Source organism: Spermophilus citellus, assembly GCF_964194105.1.
Source record: "Spermophilus citellus genome assembly, chromosome: 18".
NCBI classification, from domain to species: domain Eukaryota; kingdom Metazoa; phylum Chordata; class Mammalia; order Rodentia; family Sciuridae; genus Spermophilus; species Spermophilus citellus.
In genome coordinates, this window is record NC_138200.1 from 6116240 (window position 1) to 6135946 (window position 19707).

Genomic DNA, 19707 nt, shown 5'->3' on the forward strand with positions numbered 1-19707 from the left:
TCCACACTCCACACCCCAAATTCCAAGCTCTGTATTTTGAGGTCCTCCAAACTTTCTTGCACTTGTCTTCCTGTCCCCTTCCCCTGGAGGAAAATTCCTTCTCACAGACTCAGACAATAACTTCAGCCCATAAATGCTCATTAAGCCTAGTCCCCCACCCCACCAGCCACCCAGGCGTCCAGCCTGTAAACCGGACTCTCAGACACCTCTCACCCCACCCTACACCACCCAACCCAAGACCCAGGTGGGGCTGGGACCTTATAAATTCAGACATTCCGGTGCCTGCTTCCCTTCTGTGGCCATCCAAGCTGCCCTAGATGCTCCTGGAGATCTGGAGGGGGTGAGATCTTTAAGAAAGAACTTGGGAAGCGGGAGCGCAAGGGGCGACACTGACCACCCTGGGGGAATCGAGTGTCAAAGGTACTGGATAGGTCCATGTGTCTGTTACTGAGGGCCCAAGCTGAATCTGAACCAAGACAATGTCCTGAAGCTTCTAGAAAAGCCCCTATGGGCGGAGGGGAGATAGAGTGAGCCAGAGGATGTCACTGAAAGCATCTGTGCCAGAACCCAGGAGAACAGCCTTCCAGAGCTCTCTCCTGCATGCCAGGCCCAAGCTGACCTGAGCCCCCTCTTCAGAGCCCCCAAGATGGGGTCAGGGCAAGGCCAGACAGCATTTGTGAGTGGGTGTCTGTGCTACGTGGAGGTAGGAGTCCAGAAGACGAGCGCAAGGCACTGGGCCGCCCGGAGGAGACCAGTAGGGAAGGACTATAACTCACTCCCAAAGCTTCCCCAGATCCCCCATGGGCCAGACCCGGCAGCCACAGAGTTGGGAATCCAGAACCAAGTCAGCCGGGGCCTGCTCTCAAGGAGTTCTCAGTCTGATGGGGGAGGGAGACGCCACCGAGGGCCAGGGAGGTCAGAAAAGGCCTGCGGGGGTGAAGTGGACCATGGAGAGAAGGGCATACCTGATGGGGCACAGGCTGAGCCAAGGTGTGAAGCCATGGGACTGCAGAAGGGGGAACAGCAGCACTAGAAGGACAAGGTCACGGATACCCAGCCAGACAGGCTGGAGGGCAAGAGCGCGCTCACGTCCTCTAAAGTGGGGCTGAGGGGCTGGGACTGTATCCCGGGATCACTAAGGGGTCTGTGGGGGCTGTGAGCAGGGAGGGGCATGGACGGCCAGCTCTGGGAGTGGACGAGCCCAGGGGGACCTTGGTTTGGAGACAGGCTGGGGAAGTGCTAGACTGAAGGGGACCCGAGGGGAGGCTGGGATTGGGTCCTGAGCCAGGGCCTTGGGGATGGAGAGATCAGGAACTGTTGGCATGGTGCTGGGGGTCTGTCCTGGTGCCTAGAGGAACAGTAGACCCTCCAGAGATGGGGACCCAGCAGGAAGAGCAGGTGGTGGGGGGCTAGGGGAGACGGGGGGGGGCGGGGGGGAGGAGGTTTTAAGCAGCAGGGGGTTGGGGGGAGGAATGAGCTGGTGCCTGGAGGCATCCTGGGGCTGGGGTCCAGACACAGCCCGGTTCTGGTTCTCCTCTCCACAGACATCCCTGAGCCCTGGCCTTTCTCCACAATGTGGCTTCTGCTCATCTTCTCCATCCTGGTGACATCTGCAGGTGAGGGGGCCCAGGGTGGGTCCCACTGCCTGGGAGCAGAGTGCCCTCCACCGAATGCATAGGTCCCGGGACCCCAAAGCACCTACCTCACAGAGACCACCAATGACCCTGCCCCCACCCTCATCCCACCTGAGCCACCTGCCAAAGTTCCTGAGTCCCTGTGCCAGCCTAAAAGCCATTGGGGCTCTGGAAACTGCTGTCTGGATCCTCTCCCTGCCCATGACAGTGACCAAAGTTCTGGCAGCTCACAAATCTGAGTTTGAGTCTTGGGCCTGCCCCTTCCTTGCTGGGTGACCTTGAGAAACTTGTTTCACCTCTCTGGACCTCAAGTACTTTCCGGATAAGACAGCAGTTACCTGTGACAATAATGGTGAGGCCTCAGCCACATAATGTGACCTAGTGGCCATCCCTCTGAGCCAAGAATGTGGGTAATGCATGTAATAAACATTGAACAGGGTGGAGAAGCCAAGAATTCAGACTCTGGGTTCAAATCCCACCTCTGCCACCTTCTAGTTCCCCAATGCGTGATGGAGAGGCAGTCCTCCCCACGGGTGGTGGTTGAGAATGAAACATGGGGCCCTCGAGGGCCCATATGAAGTGAGCACCACATCCCTCAACTGCCAGGGGAAGGGGCTGTGGCTCAGAGGGATGGCCACTAGGTCAAGGTCACCTGGGTGGCAGTTTAGCTCCAGCCCAAGCTCTGCCACTACCCCTGGATAAATCACATGTAACCTGATGCCTCCCTGGAGAAATTCTCAAGTGGATCTGTTCATTAACCCCCTCCTGCCCCTCACCCCTCAGGTCTCCCTATGCTGCCAGCCTCCCTTGGGGCTTTCCCTGTGCCCCCCTCCTTGCCTCCCACCTGCCTGCTGCACCCAGCTGGGGCCTCCACCCTCCTCCAGCTCCGACTGGCCAGGTGCAGCCCGGTGCCCAGCTGTTCAGCCAGTGCCCTCACACCCTTCTCCATAGAGGACCTCACCCTTCCTCAGTTAAGCCCCTCATGTACCACATCCGCATTCCGGCCTCACCCTCACCTTGGTGGGCAGAGTGGAGGCATTTGGTCCAATTATGCAAATCCAGCCCCAGTGAGGGTGTCTGTGTACACGGCTGTGACCTTGGAGGTATACACCCTGCCCACATGCACATTGCCCATTGTAGGAAGCTGTGGTCCTGTGACCTGGAAATGTCCCGATGTCCTTGTGCATGCCGCCATTGTGTGTGTGTGTGTGTGTGTGTGCTTGCGCGGCAGAGGTAGGATTTGAACCCAGAGTTTGTGCACTTAGTTTTTCAATCCTTATTGAGTGCTTATTATATAAATTACCTACATTATGCTACCGAGACTTCACTGTTATTGTCATAGGTGTATGCCCGTGTGTGTGTGTGTGTGTGTGTGTGTGTGTGTGTGTATTGGGGGGGTTCCACATCCTGCCCATATGCATGAACCAGGTCCCTGTAGGTGAAACCTCATGAGTGACCTTGAACACCATGAATCTTGCTTGGGGGCTGATCTGGAAATGGGTAAACATGACCTATCCCAGTCGTCTGATAAGTCTTTGACCTTGAATGCCTGGCCCTATGTCTGCGTGTTGCCCTGGAGTCTGATCTGGTGGGTCCTCCTCTGAGTGTTGGTTCTCTAGTTTGTTGTCTGCAACTTTGATTCTACAAAATGGCTTGTGGTTGAATCACTGTTTTGACCTTGGCCATGGAAGTCAATGCAGATGTCTACCTTAGTAGGGCCATATGTGTGCCCACAAATAAATCTATGGGTCCTTTGTTGAGAATAACTAGCATTTACTAAGCAGTTCCCAGTTACAATGTTGCAGGTATGATTCAACACACACACACACACACACCCTCCTATTTCATCTTTACAAACATCCCCATCTTACAGATGAGGAAAGAGAGGCACAGAGATCAAATAACTTGCTCTAAGTCTCACACCTTGTATATTTGAACCCAGGGTTAAGGATCCCACCTTCTTTGCCTAGACCTGTTATGCACATGTGCTTATCTGTGACACTGGGTGCCAAGACCACACTGGAGACTAAATTTAGGTCTGACCTGTATCCAATGTTGAGTGTGTGTGTGTGTGTGTGTGTACGTGTACACAACCATGTGTTAACTGTTCATATTCATACACAATGTCTTTGCTGTGATTCTCGAAGCTCTAACCCATGCACCTGCAGTTAATTTTTAGCTTAAAGTGCTCTCCCTGTCTGTTCCTGTGCTTGCAAACCTGGTGGAGTGTATATGTGTGTTCAGGACCCTATGGGGCCTGTTGGTGAATGTGACTGACATATACAGAGCCAGGTCTGTGTGTCAAACCTATTGAGTGGCTACATTCACTTGATATCATGACACTTTGGGACCCTGAATCACTAGTTCCAAGTGATCACCTGTCTGAGCCTCACCCCCAATCCCAGAGAACTCCTTGCCCTCTGATCCTTTCTCTGTCCTCCCTCTCCCGGGTTCCTTAGCAAGTGGGGCTAGACTAGAATTGCACAAAAGGTATTCGTTGTAAAAGCTAGAGAGGACAATGCTTCACAGTAAACAGCAGGGACCCTTAAGAAATTGGGACCAAGTGTGGTGGTGCGTGCCTGTAATCCCAGGGACTTGGGACTCTGAGGCAGGAGGATCACAAGTTCGAGGCCAGCTTTGGCAACTTAGTGAGACCTAAGCAACTTAGTGAAACCCTGTCTTAAAATAGAAAATACAAAGGGCTGGGGAAGTGGCTCAGTGGTTAAGCACCCCTGGGGTAAATCCCCAATACAAAAAGAAAAAAGAAAAAAAGAAATTGACATGGATGGAAGAAAGGCGTGGGGGTGCGGAAGAGGCCAGGTCTCAAGGATCTTCTGCTCCTCCCCCACCAGCCCAGGATAGAGACAAGGCGCTGGAAGGGGAGGAGTGTGTGCCCCACTCCCAGCCATGGCAAGTGGCCCTCTTCGAGCGTGGGCGCTTCAACTGCGGGGCTTCCCTCATCTCCCCACGCTGGGTGCTCTCTGCTGCACACTGCCTCACCCGGTATGAAGGCGGGGCGTGGGGTTCTGCCGGGGCGGGGGGACAGGCGTGGGGGCTAGTTTTGGGGGAAGTACGCGCTGGTGTCTGGAGCTTTGGGTTGAATGGGGAAGAGGGTCCATATTCCTGGGTTCTGAAGGAGGAAGAAGCTGGAGGTCAGGGCTCTTAGGTCCCTGAAGGAGGAAAGAGGCTGGTAAGGCCCCATCTTTCTGGGGGGAAGAGTTTGGGGATCTGAGAATTCTAGATTCTGAGGAGAGAAGGTCTGAAACATGGAGGCTGAGTTCCAGGTGTGCCCATGCTTTCAGACTCCTGGATCCCCGAGGGGCAAGAGCTGGAACCTTTTGGCCTCAGGCATATAGGTTCATAATGGCACCTGGAGATTCCCAAAGGGTCAGAGGATTCCAGGTTGCACACTCTTTGATCTCTCTATCTACTCCTTACTGCACTTGCGGGTAACTACTCACTGCACAGCTTCATGAGAGTGCGCCTGGGCGAGCACAATCTGCGCAAGCGTGATGGCCCCGAGCAACTGCGGATGGTTTCTCGCATCATCCCCCACCCGCAGTATGAAGCGCGCAGCCACCGCCATGACCTCATGTTGGTGCGGCTAGCCAGACCTGCGCGTCTGACCCCCCAGGTGCGCCCAGTGGCTCTGCCCACCCGTTGCCCCGACCCAGGAGAGGCCTGCAGGGTGTCTGGCTGGGGCCTGGTGTCCAACAAGGAGTCCGGGACCACAGGAAGCCCTGAGTCTCAAGGTGTGTGAAAGGATGAACCTATCCTCCAGGGCTCTTGGTAGAGGGGACAGGAGCCAAAATGCACTGTATGCTCCAAGTCTGCTGTCCTCCCCAGTGAGCCTCCCAGACACGCTGCATTGTGCCAACATCAGCATCATCTCGGACGCCTCTTGTAACAAGGATTACCCTGGACGCCTGACAAGCGCCATGGTGTGTGCAGGAGTGGAGGGCGGAGGAACGGACTCCTGCGAGGTCAGAGCACAGAGGGGCTAGGAGGTGGGAGAAAGCCGGTGGGTACGGGCTGGAAAGTTGGGACATCTTGGATTTTGTGTGATTGGAGCCATGAAGATGCTAGAGTTAAGTCTAAATGTGTGATAGTAAGAGTGGTTATAATACTGGTTAGGTTGGAGTTGGAGGTAAAGATGGAAATAGGGTTAGCTTGGGATAGCATGATTGGTGTGAGGATAGGGAAGAGTTTGGTTTGATTTGGATGGGAAATATGTTGGGGGCGAAGTGCGAAGTGGGCTGGGATGGATTTGGAGAGGAAACATTAGATGTGGAGACTGGGAGTGAGTTGTGTTAGATGTGAGGATGGGCATGGGTTTGCTTTGATGGGTTGAGTTTCTTCAGGTTTAGCTGAGCAAGTTGGGCTGGGGGTGCCTGGGATGGAGTGGGTTGGATTGAGATTTCGAATGGTAATTCGGATGGGGATGGGGTGGCTCTGAATCCAGGAAGTTCCCACTCAACTTAGACACCCCCCTCTTCCCACAGGGTGACTCCGGGGGACCCCTGATCTGTAGAGGTGCTCTTCAGGGCATTGTGTCCTGGGGTGATGTCCCTTGTGACACCACCACCAAGCCTGGTGTCTATACCAAAGTCTGCCGATACCTGGAGTGGATCAGGGAAACCATGAAGAGGAACTGACTAATTGGCCTACCTGACTGAGCGGAAGCCTCCAGGGCTGGCCAGCAGTCCCGTCCTGCCCTACTAGGCTACTATGTCCCTGTCCTGCCCTGCACCTACTATGTCCCTGTCTAAGTCCCAGATGGTAGCCAAGGACTTGTCATGCCTGAAGCCAAAGCTGGTGTTCAAGGTCACCTGTTTAACACCAAGATTAGAGGTTGATTCACATTTCTCTGTAGGAGTTTCTGTCACTTTCTTCTGGAGATGAAGGGAAATGAGAGCCAGAAGCTGGGGGTGGGGGACTCAAAGAACATCTCCAACCTGTCCCTCCAGTAGGTGAGAGGACATGGCTTCAAGCAGGGCTGTGTCCACTCAGCACATGTGAGCAGGTGCATGCTGTTGAACAGGGTCTCAACCTCACTCACCCTGGGTCCTCCCATCTGTAAAATTCTGATCCTGATATCACTTGCCTCCCGGGGTTGGTCGTGAGGATAAATTGAGGTCCTACTTATGAACTGATTAGAATAGTGTCTGGCATTGAGTAAATACTCTGTATCACTGGATCCCAGAGAGGGACACCCACACACTAGGTTACCCAGAATGACTTCTTTATCTTAAATATTTAGTTCAAGGTTTCCTGATGGTCGTGACAAAAAAAGGCAAACACCTCCTTTCCTGAATCAGATTCCTAGGGAGCAGAGGCTGGGACCCTGTGAGCTGTTTTGATTTTACCAAAGAGTCAAGATAACACTTTGGAAGCCTGTGGGTTTACCATTGAGGCCTCAGGAATCTCGTTCCTGGTTCTCTTCAGAGATCCCAAAATGTGATTTTCAAGATCACGGGATGTGGAAGCACATGAACCTGGTTCTTGAGATCTATTTTATTGGTAGAATGGGAGTGGGAGTTGGAATTTGTGGTGATAATCCTGACCCAGGAGGGTGGGTGGTTAATCCACATCTCTGGGGCTTGGAGGACATGACCTTCAGGAGTGAAAGGGTCATTGTGATCCCAACACTGGGGACACACTGAACTTGGGAATGCTAGAGATCTTGCCCTGGGAGACCCTGGAAACTGTCCCTATAACATGTAGAAGTCCCCCTAATTTTTATTAAGAAAGGACCAAGTCTCAAGTCTAGGAGTGCAAGCCTCAGGGCAGTGTGAATGCCAAGACTTATATTTAAGGGAGAGCTAGCAGCTGAGAAGCTGCTCTCTGGGCTCTGAGTAGTGCCCTGTACCCCTGAGCAAGCCCGCCCCCCCAGCTCCAGGGCCTGCCCCTCCTGGCCTCAGCCTGGGACTGCATCCAATGTGACCCAGGGCACACAGGACAACAGGTGCAGGTTCTCCCTCCCTTCCACAGGGGTGGGAAAGGGTAGCCCAGCCCGCCGCCAGGGGCAGGGCCTTGGCCAGCATCTGGGTGCCAGCAGGGCAGGGGCGGGGCTCTGGGGGCATTAGGGCTTTTAAAGGCTCCCCAAGGAGGTTCTTCAGCTCCTGCCTGCCTCTGGACACCTCTGTCACCATGTGGTTCCTGGTTCTGAGCCTCACCCTATCTCTGGGGGGGACTGGTGAGACAGTGGGGGGCTGTGGAGGGGACCAGGGCCCTGACTCTCATGCTTCCCTCACCCCTGTAAGTCCTTCCTCTCCTGCCCAGCACCCCAGCCTTGACCCTCCAGGCCACAGTCACCCTACCCCAGGGATCAGGCGCTTCCTTTCTCTCCCAGTTCTCCACCTCGAGGGGGAGGTCCCTGCTCCTTGCCACTTCCCCAGATCTTTCTCCTCTTCCCAAGTCCTCAGCACATCTCTCACTCTCTTTGGGGTTCTCCAACTCTTCCAGGGGAGCTCTAGTCCCATACAGACCCTGGGACCCTGATTATCCCCTCTGACCCTCTCTCTCTCTGCAGTCCGATGGTCCGACTCCTGAATCCCCAGATCCCACTTCATCCAGTGATCCTCCCACCCAGCTGTCAGCAATCCCCTTTCCTCCCAAGCCTCCCAGACCCCACCAGACAACCTTGCTTCCCCAGAACCCCACGCAACACCCCAGTCTTCCCTCCCAGGATGAAAATCCAAGCCCTCCACCACGGGCTCCTTTCCCTAAGAATTCCCATCGCTCCCCAAGCTCCAGCCTTTCCTCCCCAGGAGCAAAGCTCTGCTTCCCGGGACGCCACCTCCAGCTCCACACTACCTCCCTAGTCCGGCCATCCTGCCCTGACCTCCCCAAAGGACCACAATAACCACAATCCGTGATTCTGAAACCCTACATCGGGCGAGTCCTCCATCTCCACTTCACAGCCGTGTGGCCTTCCTTCTCCATGTCTGTCCCGGACGGCCTCCAGATCCCCCAGCACCCTCAGCCCAGGAGAAGCAGAACCTACCTCTCACCCCCTCCCAGAACAACTGTCACCACTCCCTCCAGGGTCCCCATCCCAGTCCTGATGCAGCCTGTTCTCAGGACCACCAGAGGCCATTTTGCAGGAGCCTCCTCCAGCTTTAACCCTGCCCCTTCTTTTATCCTTCAACTTGGAAACCCCAAATCCTAACTCTTCAGCCCAGCTGGCCCCTTCCAGCCTGACCTGGTTCCCCAACACCTTCTCCTCTCCTGAACCTCAAAAGCCCAATGCAGGCCCTGCTTCCCCAGCCTAGGAGCCCCTAAACACCTCGAGTTCTTCTTCCAGCTTCTGACTCTCCTGGGACTCCTTTATGGAATCCCTCCTCTGTCCACTCTCCTCCCACCCCTCAGCCCAAGACCCCAAGTGGCCTGACCTCCAGACCCATGCCTGCCTCTTGTCTTGCTGCCTTCTCCTTCACTCCTGGGGCCAGCTCTGCTCTCAGAGAATGAGGACTAGCCATCCACCCACAAGCTCAGGGGTGACTCTTGAATTTGGGTCCTTTCCCCAAAGTACTTGGCTGCGTCCCCAGGTCCCCAGTCCTGACCCTCTACCCCCATGTCCCTTCCAACCTTCAGCACAGTTCCCTCTAAGCCTCGTCCCCAACCCTTCCAACAGGCGCTGCGCCCCCCGTGCAGTCTCGGATCATTGGTGGCTGGAAGTGTGAGAAGTATTCCCAGCCCTGGCAGGTGGCCGTGTACCACTACAGCAACTTCCATTGCGGGGGCGTCCTGGTGCACCCCCAGTGGGTGCTCACAGCCGCCCACTGCATGAGCAAGTGGGTACCAGCAGGGGCTGGGGAAGAGGTGTCTCGCCCCCCAGAACTGGGCAGCCAGGGCCATTCCCAGGGTGACCTCAGGCAAAGCTGGGCCAGGAGAGTGCTGGCTTTGCAAGGAGGAGCAGAGCTGGGACGGAAGACCCTGTCCCCGCCTGTGGCTGTCTCTCAGTACTTGGCTCTGTGTGTGTCTCTTTCTCTCCATGCGGGGCTGGGTTCTGGCCTGTCTTCCTTCTTCATGTCTCCACCCCTCTCTCTTTCTCTGGGTCTCTGGCTCACTCCTCTCCCCCATCACTACTGGCCCCATTCCCAGGGGGACCCTGAGAAAAGGCAGGCATGCACCCCAACCTGTGTGCCTGGGAGGGGGCTTCCTGCTCTGCCCTGCTTCTCTCTGTGTGACCATCAGTCCCCTCTGGGGGAGACACAGGGAAGGGCTGAACTGGAGCTGGGGGGGGCAACTGAGGGAGGAGGAAGAGCGGGAGGGTGGGGGCAGGGGTGACCTTGGGCTCTGTGCCCAGCTGCCTGCCCTGCTGGGGACCCTGGCCAGCTGCTGCAGCTGAGCCGCTCTCAGGCCTCCCCCCTCTCTCTCAGCTCCCTGTTCTCTCTCTTTAACCCTGCACCCATCTCCCACCTTCTCAATTCACTCTCCTTCCTCTTCCCTTTGGCTGTCCCTGTCCCCGGCTTTTCTCCTCACTTTCTCTCTTTGGGGACCCTCCCCGTGCTCCCGCCCCTCCTCTCCTCACTCCCTCCATCCTTTCCCCCCAGCAATTACCAGCTATGGTTGGGTCGCCTCAACCTGTTTGACGATGAAGACTTGGCTCAGTATGCCCAAGTCAGTGACAGCTTCCCACACCCGCAATTCAACTTGAGCCTCCTGAAGAACCACACCCGCCTCCCCAATGAGGACTACAGCCACGACCTGATGCTGCTCCGCCTGTCGGAGCCCGTGCAGATCACCGATGCTGTGAAGGTCCTGGAGCTGCCCACCCAGGAGCCAGAAGAGGGGAGCACCTGCCTTGCCTCGGGCTGGGGCAGCATAGAACCAGACGAGGGTGCGTCTGGCCAGACCGTGCAGCCTGGAGCTGGACGCCTGTGGGAGGGAGAGGGTGAGGAGCCAGCTGGGATCCGGCCACAGCCCTTTCTCTCCTTGGCCTGCAGATGTGTTCCCAGATGATCTCCGGTGCGTGGACCTTGAAATCCTGCCTAATGAAGTGTGTGACAAAGCCCATTCCCAGAAGGTGACAGACACCATGCTGTGCGTCGGGCACTTGAAAGGTGGCAAAGACACCTGTGTGGTGAGCCAGCCCCTCCCCCGGGGTGTGGGAGGGCTGGGGTCTGAGCTCTTCTGAATCTGAACTGGGGTCTGATAGCTAAGTGTGCATCGCTCCTCTGCTGCCCAGCTGCAGCCCCTGCCCCAGAGCCTCAGCCTCCCCCACACCCGCTCCAGGCCCCGCCTTCACCTTGACCTCCACACGGAGTCCCCCCTGGTCTTCTGCAGGTGTGGATGTCTAGTTAGAAAGCTCCCTGGAGAGCGAGCTCCAGGACACGCACCCCCAGTGTCTCGTAGCTGCGCCTACTGCTTTCTTGCCGCCAGGTCTGCAGGCACTGTCCTCCTGGACCATGCGTGTGTGCACCCCCCCCCACCCCGTGCAAGAGACAGACTCTATGTCCCCTTGGCCAGCAGTCTGTCCCTCTGTTGGAAGTCTGTCCCTCTGTTGGAGCCCCTGCCTGCCTTCTTCCACGAGTGGGCTCTGGAATCCCCAGGTCTGAGAACTGGCTTGTAGCTGGAACCCAGGCCCTGCAGACCCTTCTCACTTCCTCTCCCTCTCATATTCCCAGGGTGACTCGGGAGGCCCACTGGTCTGCAATGGTGAGCTACAGGGTGTCACGTCATGGGGCCATGTCCCATGTGGCAGTCCCAATATGCCTGGTATCTACACCAAAGTATTTTCGCATTTGACTTGGATAAACGACACCATAGAGAACAACCCCTGAATGTCCCACGTTGTGTCCCAGTCTCAGTAAAATTGAATATGCATCAAATGAGCGTAAAGTTCTGGCATGATTTGGCCTTCCAGATGTTGGGTGGGCACCTCCACGCTCAGGAGCCACAGAGCAGAGGTTAGAACTTCTCCATGGGTCCCAGTCTTGCGAGCAGTCATGAGCAGGCAGGGGACAGAAAGGGGCCCTGACCAAGGTAGACCAACAGGCAGGGGAAGGCTCAGACCCCAAAGGGCAAATCAGGACACAGCCATTAGTTCATGCCGGGCCTGACCCTAACCTGGGAGGGCAGGTGCGGCCAGGGAGAGTCAGACAGGAAGAGGCTGGAGAGTCTCAGGTTTTATTGTGGCAGGAAGCCAGGAGGGGCTGTGGGATGCGCTCTAGGGAGGGACCTGTTGCGCAGAAGGGTGAGGCTACACCAAATGCAGGGCAGTGGAGTGTCCTCGGGAGCAAGAGCGACGTCCACATATCAGGTGGAGCTGGACCTCTGGGAGGGGAGTTCTGATGTGTACTGCCAGGGCTGAGAGGATGGCCAGAGAGGGCTGAGCACCAGGGGCGGAGCTACTCAAATGGCCACACTTCTGGGGCTTGGCAGGACACGGTGGACCAATCAGAGTGGCAGAACCCAGGACTTCCATGGCAGGGGGCTTTAAGAAGACCCAGTGGGTAGAAACAGAGCCGCAAAGGGTGGACCCTAAAACAGGGGGCAGGGCTTGCCCTTGTCTTCAGAGGGCAGGTGGCCTGCGAGCGAGGCCTCCTGGAGGTCTCATCTCTGGAAAGTGGCGACGCTGCACAGGCCGGCCTGGCACCCAACAGCCGTTACCAGTGACCCGAGAAGCTTGGGTGTTACTCCTTGGAGGAACGTAGGCGACCGTCCTTGCTGGCACTTAGGCGGGGCAGGTCCAGGACCTGGCAGGAGCGCCTCAGCGGACACTGCTGCGAGGCCCACCGGCGACTGCTGACCGGCCGCTCCAAGGAGGACGTGTAGCGGCTCCATACGCCCACTTGGTTTAAGTAGGACAAGATTCCTGGGAGAGGGGGCTGGGTGGGCACTGGACTCCGGGCTCCATCCTAGGCCAGCCACCTCCCTCGAGGCCAGCTGCCTCTGGTTCTCCCTGGGCTCCCCCCTCTGCCCTGCCAACGCCCTGCCCTTCTTTCAGAGCCTTGCGCTCACCGGCCCACAGCATCAGGGCGCTGGCACACCAGCACAGGTAGAAGGTCACCATGTAGGATACCTGTGGCCTTGGGCGCAATATCTGGCAGTTGACTACAAAAAGCGTCAGGCTGAGGAAAATCAGGAGCCCTGCACTGGGGTGGGGCCAGAGATGGCAGGAGGCTGGACAGTGACCCCCAGGAATCATGGTGGGAGAAGAGAGAGAGACTGCCTCTCCCACCCTCTAGGACAAGCAAAGAAATGGGCATGCTTGCTCACAGGACAGACTGACTCCTGGAGGGAGGGGAAGGGAGGAAAAGAGAAAGACAGTGGCAAAGAAGGGATTCACACACGCGGCTGACAGAAAGAACAGGCTGAAATACACACAAGGTTTGGGCCCAAGAGACACCCCAAGGCCAGCAGACAGTGAGCCTCATCAAGGCAGGAGGTTGGGGGGCACCCTCTACCCTGCCACTCACCAATGCCGATGCTGAGGGAGCTGAAGACGAAGTCCAGCTTGCTCAGGCGGCGGAAGAGCGGTCGGAAGGAGAGGCTCATGGAGAGGAGGAGGATGAGGCACAGGGCCATGGCCAGCATCATGAGGCCCTTACTCATGTGAATGAGAACTAGAGAAGGGGTGACAAGTACCACAGTCACCCCCAGACACTCAGGCCACCTCCCAAAGCATGACACTGACACCCATAAGCAGCCCAATAGGCACCCTCGGTCTGATCACAGATAGCCTCAAAATCACCCCTAGAAACTCCAGAATAACTCCACTCTCAAAAACAGTCACCACTGGCCACCTTCAGAGAATCTCCAGAGACACCCCCAATCCTAAGATCCTCCCCCAGAAACTCCCGGGAGACCTCCACCCTCAGTCACTTCCAGGATACATCTGGAGGCCCTGTAGCCCATGCAGAGTAACTGACCAGTGACCTGGCCCATGTCGGGACACTTGTGCCTCCTGCAGTTGGTCCAGAAGCCCAGGTAACCAGTGTAGGAGCCCTGCAAATAGGCCATCTGCCCATCCACCACGCTGAACACCATCAGGGCAGAGAGAATGATGAAGACGAGAGACCAGCCCCGCAGGATGAACTTGCGGTCCTCCTCCCAGGAGAGCTGGGCTGCCCGGGCAGAAGAGAGTTCTGAGGGCTGGATCTTCTCCATGACTTTCTTGTATCCTAGTCTCCATTCCCAACCCAAACCAAGCTCACCTTTCATCCCAGTCTGAATCCCCTCCCATCCCCCCCACCCACAACCACCCCCCACCTAACCCATCCCACAACCACAGCCTCATCACCGACTGTTCCTGTCCCATCCCCATCTCTACACTACCAGCAGCCCAACCCACTCACATTATTCTCCCCTTCCTAACCCCTAGCATAGCCCCATCCCCACCTCCAGTTCCAGACACATCCCCATTCCCATCGCTAACTCTGATGCCAATCCCATAACCCCATCCTAAGCTCCAGCCTGCTTGTGTCCAACCCCATTCTCAGGTCCCTGTTCCCTAAACTCCAGCTCCGACTCTGCTCTCAGCCGCATCCACTTATCTCCATCCCTCCCCCAAACCCCAGGCCAGGGCACTATGACACCAGTTGCAAGGTGTGTTCCTGAGGGCAAGAACCATGGGGTCCAAAAGGGACCCAGATGCTGTACCGCTCCTGCCCCGGATGCTTTTGATCCTACCAACCTTCCCTTTGCCATTCAAGTCCCACCTCCCATGAGAGGGCAGTCCTGGTGAGAAGCTGGTGGGAGGCAGGGTGGGCTTGGCACTATTAGGCTGAGATGGGAGTACCAGCAGTGCCGCTTCTATGATTCCCACTTCAGACTCACAAACTGGGGCAGAGAGCAGAGAAATAACAGCTGCAATGGAAGCAGACTGCTGTTGACCTTCACAGGTCCACACTCAAAGACCTGGAATTGTCAGGGGCAAAACTGCCTGACTGGACCTTCCACTAGCTGAGGTCTCACAACAGTGTGCCCAAGGAAAGGAAGACAGATCACCGTGTGTGTGTGTGTGTGTGTGTGTGTGTGTGTGTGAGAGAGAGAGAGAGAGAGAGAGAGAGAGAGAGAGAGAGAGATGTTAAATAATGGTTGTATGGATGGAGACACAGATATAAAGACAGAGATATATCTGCAGATTTTTTCTTCTTATCTCCTCTTGTACAAATTGTATTTTGCCTTTTCTAAATGAAATCAGTTCTTACTTTCCCTTTTATACAAAGAAAAAGTCTATACTAGAATTATGAAAATACTGCTGGCAGTATGTTCTGAAAATAAACATCAATATCCTTTTTAAAAAGTCATTTCTACTTAGTTCAGAATTTCTAATAAATTACCAAATGAATATTATAAAAAAGAACTAGAAACAAACTAACATAAAAGTCACTGCAATGTGATGTTTGGCCTAGGCAAAATAATCATACTAATAGCTTATTCTCTCAACAAACACTTATTGAACAATACCATGTGCTAAAACTTGTGCCAAATGCTAGAAATAGAACTGAAAGTCAGACAGTTTAACCCCAGCCCTTAGGGAGCTCACGAGAAATCAGAAAGGCAGGCATTACACCAAAAATCACACAAGTATATCAAGACCAAATGTGATAAATGCTGACAGCTGAACTAACCTAAATGTCCAACAGCAGGGGATTGGTTGAGAACACAACAGTCCAGCAGTGGGCAGCAAAGTCTGATAGTCCTCCACTTATGCTCTGGAACAAAAGCTGAATAGAGCAGAAGCTGAACCCTAACTGAGCAAGAGCAGGCCTAGAATGAAGGCTTTATTACCAGGTTCCCTCACTTCTCAGTGGCCATATGACTGAGTGCCGATGAATGGGGTATGAATACAAGTGTTTCAAGCTCTAAAAGGGAAGGTCTTATAATTTCCCTTCTCTCTTTCCCTGGATGGAATGTGAACAGGATAAAGGGTTAAGCAGACATATGGAGGGTAAAGTAAAAAAGACAGAAGGAACCCAGGCCCCTGCACCAGGACTCACAGGGGAAAGAAAGAATTCTTCATAATATAAACCACTGTTACTTCATTTGAGACCCTGTTCCAGATGCCAAACAAATCTCTCAACAATCCACAACAGAAGACCACATTTCACTGATTGCAAAATGCACATTTTTTGACATTTTTTAACCCTCCTGAAATTGGAATGCATCATATCATCAATAGTATCTCAAAATCACCTTTGGTTATTTTTTTATTACAACATTGAATAATGCCACCTAGATGCTCTGTGAAACACAACGTTATATAGTCATCAAAATCTACTAACAGGCCGGCGTGGTGGTGCACGCCTGTAATCCCAGTGGCTCAGGAGGCTGAGGCGGGAGGATTGCAAGTTCAAAGCCAGCCTCAGCAACTTAGCAAGGCTGTAAGCAACTCAATGAGACACCATCTCTAAATAAAATATAAAAAAGAGCTGTGGGTGTGGCTCAGTGGTTAAGAGCCCCTGGGTTCAATCCCAGAAAGAAAGAAAGAAAGAAAGAAAGAAAGAAAGAAAGAAAGAAAGAAAGAAAGAAAAGGAAAGGAAAGAAAAGAAAAAGAAAAAGAAAAAGAAAAAGAAAAAAGTCTACTATCTAATAACGGGACTGGAGAGTGGCTCAGTGGGAGAGCACTTGCCTTGCATGCATGATTCCCTGGATTCCATCCTCAGCACCTCAAAGAGGGGGAAAAAAAATCTAATGACATGGATATTCATGTAATTAAAGACATTTAAAAGTTTGTGGTTCTTTTTTTTTTTTTTCTTTTCCTCAGAAGATTATCACAAAGCCAAAGGAAAGAATGGAGGACAGGGATTGGAAAAGTCCCCACCCCTCACCAGTAGGAGAGGTCACACATACAGCTTGGGGCACCTGTACCCCTAGTGACTCCTCTTGATCCCCAAGCCTGGGCTGAGTCTTCCTCCTTTCCCCCACCCTAAATTGCAGGTCTTTGAGATCAAGCAGCGGGCCTTCTCTGCAAGCTCAGGGAGGGTGTAGTGGGCAGAAGGAGCCAGAGAGGAGAGCTCTGGGGAGTGGAGAAGGCCACCAAGGGAGGCTGATGCAGAAGCCCTGGGAGGGGTGAGGAAAGAGGCTGGACCAAGAGGGATTACAGAGGCAGGTCTCAGGCCCTCTAGAAATTGTCAGAATTCTTTGGCTCTGACCAGCCCCGACCCCAGCCTCTGCCATCCCAGCGGCCTCCACCCCGACCCCACCCTCTCACTGACCCAGCCTACCCCTTCCCGATCCAATCGTGACTCCACTCAGACCCCATACTGAGCCCAATCTGACCCAGCCCAGCCTCCAAGTCACTCAGAAAGGGTGGGGTAAAGTCTGAGGCCTTGGCCAACGACCTAACCTCCTGGAACCCCTCCAACTGTCATAGAACCTCCCCCCAACACAATCCTTCCCCAGCTGTGAGCCAGACTGAATCCCTGAGCCGTACCTGCGGGAGAGCGGGAGAGACCAGGAAACGGACAAAAAGACAGAGAGATGCAAATGCCAAAGGGCCGCTCTTGAACCCCAGAGAGAAACCAACCGGCTTCTGGGGGCCATGGAGGTGCCCAGAAGGAGGGGCTGAGGCAGTAAGGGCGGCTGAATGCACTGGGACTGGCCTGATGCGGCGCCTCCACATGTCCCAGAAGCCTCCACTCGACCAGCAGAGCGCTCAGCCAGCAGCTCCCAACAGCACCCAGGCTGAGACCCAAAGCTCTGTGTCAATTGCCCTTGATCCCCAAGTCCATACTCAAGAGTCTCCGCTCGCCGTCAGCACTCTGAGGGTCAACAGCCAAGAGCCTTCTCACACCACTGGCATTCTCAAGGTCCACCACCAAGAGCCTTCGTCCACCCCCAGCGGTCGCCGGGTCAGCATCCAAGAGCCTCCGCCATCCCTCAGCGGTCGCCGGGTCAGCATCCAAGAGCCTCCGCCATCCCTCAGCGGTCGCCGGGTCAGCATCCAAGAGCCTCCGCCATCCCTCAGCGGTCGCCGGGTCAGCATCCAAGAGCCTCCGCCATCCCTCAGCGGTCGCCGGGTCAGCATCCAAGAGCCTCCGCCATCCAGCGGTCGCCGGGTCAGCATCCAAGAGCCTCCGCCATCCCTCAGCAGTCGCCGGGTCAGCATCCAAGAGCCTCCGCCATCCCTCAGCGTGCGCCGGGTCAGCATCCAAGAACCCCTGTCAATTTTGCAGAGTCACTGGATCAGTAGCCACGAGTCTTACCCAGAGAGCAGCCATCGCCGGTTTAGTATCCAAGACACACCATCCATTACCTACAATAGCTGGGTTGGTGCCCAAGATGGTCAACCAGATCAGCACTTGAGCACCTCCCTGACTGAAATCCAATCAGTTAGCAGCTATAGTCAAACCGATTTTGAAAATTTCCAGACAATAGAGAGAACCCACCAAACATTCAAACAAAGCCGGCTCAGTGTTGATGTTCCCCCATCCATTACCCACAGCCCTGAGGCCAGTATCAAAAGTATTGAATCAATTGTCTGGGGTTCCCAGGAGAGTTTCAAACAATGTGTGCAAAGCCCCCAACTCAGCCAAATCACTCTGGACAACATTCACAACTATATGCCCCGGTACTCCACCGGAATCGGTTCCTCCAGGTGAGAGGCAGGGACCCCAGCAGACCAGTCTGGGCTAGAATTTTGAGGGGCGGGCAGCAGCATAGCTGGTGCATTAGAAATTGGAGGGTGTGACAGGCCTTGGAAGTCGTACCTCCAGGCTGGTCCTGAATGGGACACTGCATCCAGTGAGATCTGGAATGGACACATGATAGAGAGGGTCTGAAGGCTGGGTCTGGGATGCCTGGGCAGGGTGGCTGGACTCAGTGCTGACGATGATGGTGTATGATCTGATTCAGGTTTCAGGACAAATGGAGCCGCCAATCACTGCTGCCCTTAGGCTGGCGACTGCTGCACGAGGCCAGGAAGATCAGCCGCCAGCTGAGCCTGGTGCTGAGCCTGGCTGGCATGGTGATCATCAGTCTCATTTCTCTGGGCCAGCCCTGGATGCACTTCCAGGTGCCACTGAAGCCGCCAGGGGACCCCGATGGCCCGCAGACCATCCCCATCAACACCATCTTCTTTATGCAGTGCCCCGACGTTGTCTGCATGTATGAGTACGACCAGAATGCTTGTAAGGCCCGCCCCTCCTCACCACCCTGGGACTCATCTCTCCCAGGAACCCGTTCTCCTGTCCTAAAATGTTTTTTCCCTTTCCTGGGATGGTCCTCACTGCCCACCCTACTTCCTACTACCCAATAACCTGTCCTTTCTGACCCAGAGGTGGATACTGAATGCTGGAGGTACCAGCCTCAACACTAGTCCTCTAGAGCCCAATTTCAATTTTCCTAACATGAGAAGCGTTTCCACGGGAGGGGGTAGAGAAAACTCCCACTCCCTCTCCCCTGTGCTCAGAGGCGAAAAGACAGTCTTGGTGTTCCTGGTTCTCTTCCTTCCCCAGACTTGCTGGACCTTTCCTGGGCCTTCCTCGTTATCTCCAGTATCACCGGCTTCTGCCTCTGTGTGGCTCTAATAAGCACCCTCTTCTTTACCAGCTCCAACCTGCCCATGCTGGACTTCTTCCTCTTCATCAGCAGCATCATGACAGGCACAGCACTAAGATCCTTCCCTCAGGAACCAAGGCGAGGAGTATCTTGCCCAGTACTGACCATGGAACCCAACCCCATCTCCACCATACTCCTCACCTTTATCCCCAACCCTAATCCTATCTCCTGACAAATCTCCAACTTATCCCAATAAAAATATCAACCTTCAACCCAACTCTACATTCAGACCCAACATCAAGCTCAACTTTAACTCTTGCCTCCATTGCCAACAAATCTCAAACTCATCCACATCCTCCACTGTAGATCCATTCCCATCCCCACCCCATCCCAACTCTATTTTCTTTTCAAACTCTATTTTCTTTTCTTTCTTTTTCTATTTTCTTTGAAAACTATCCCCAACCTTTTTATAAATCTCAACACCCAACTTATTCCCATTCCTGATTGTGCTCAACATTTGTTTCAAATTCAACCCAATCCTATCACCTGTGAACTTCAACTTCAGTCCATCTCCACCCCCACCTCTACCACCTATGAACCTTACCCTCAAATCCAACCC

The 19707-nt window shown here is 54.5% G+C and overlaps 2 protein-coding genes across 3 annotated transcripts; both read left to right on the forward strand.

Moving 5' to 3' along the window:
- Nucleotides 1–1573: 1573 nt before the first annotated feature.
- On the forward strand, nt 1574–6289 carry KLK15 (kallikrein related peptidase 15; the record flags this gene model as incomplete). 2 transcript variants are annotated; one of them, XM_081275840.1, is made up of 5 exons in its annotated part: nt 1574–1631; nt 4487–4637; nt 5103–5386; nt 5481–5617; nt 6137–6289. In XM_081275840.1, 5 exons carry the CDS (start codon nt 1574–1576, stop codon nt 6287–6289), a joined length of 783 nt encoding a protein of 260 aa, XP_081131966.1. The 2 variants fall into 2 exon arrangements, with proteins under 2 accessions (XP_081131966.1, XP_081131965.1); XM_081275839.1 differs by having other exon boundaries at nt 1574–1616.
- A 1495-nt stretch (nt 6290–7784) lies between these two features.
- Nucleotides 7785–11422, forward strand: KLK1 (kallikrein 1; the record flags this gene model as incomplete). Its single annotated transcript, XM_081275832.1, has 5 exons — nt 7785–7830; nt 9271–9430; nt 10193–10479; nt 10586–10722; nt 11267–11422. The coding sequence occupies 5 exons, from the start codon at nt 7785–7787 to the stop codon at nt 11420–11422; spliced, it is 786 nt and encodes a 261-aa protein (XP_081131958.1).
- Nucleotides 11423–19707: the final 8285 nt, after the last annotated feature.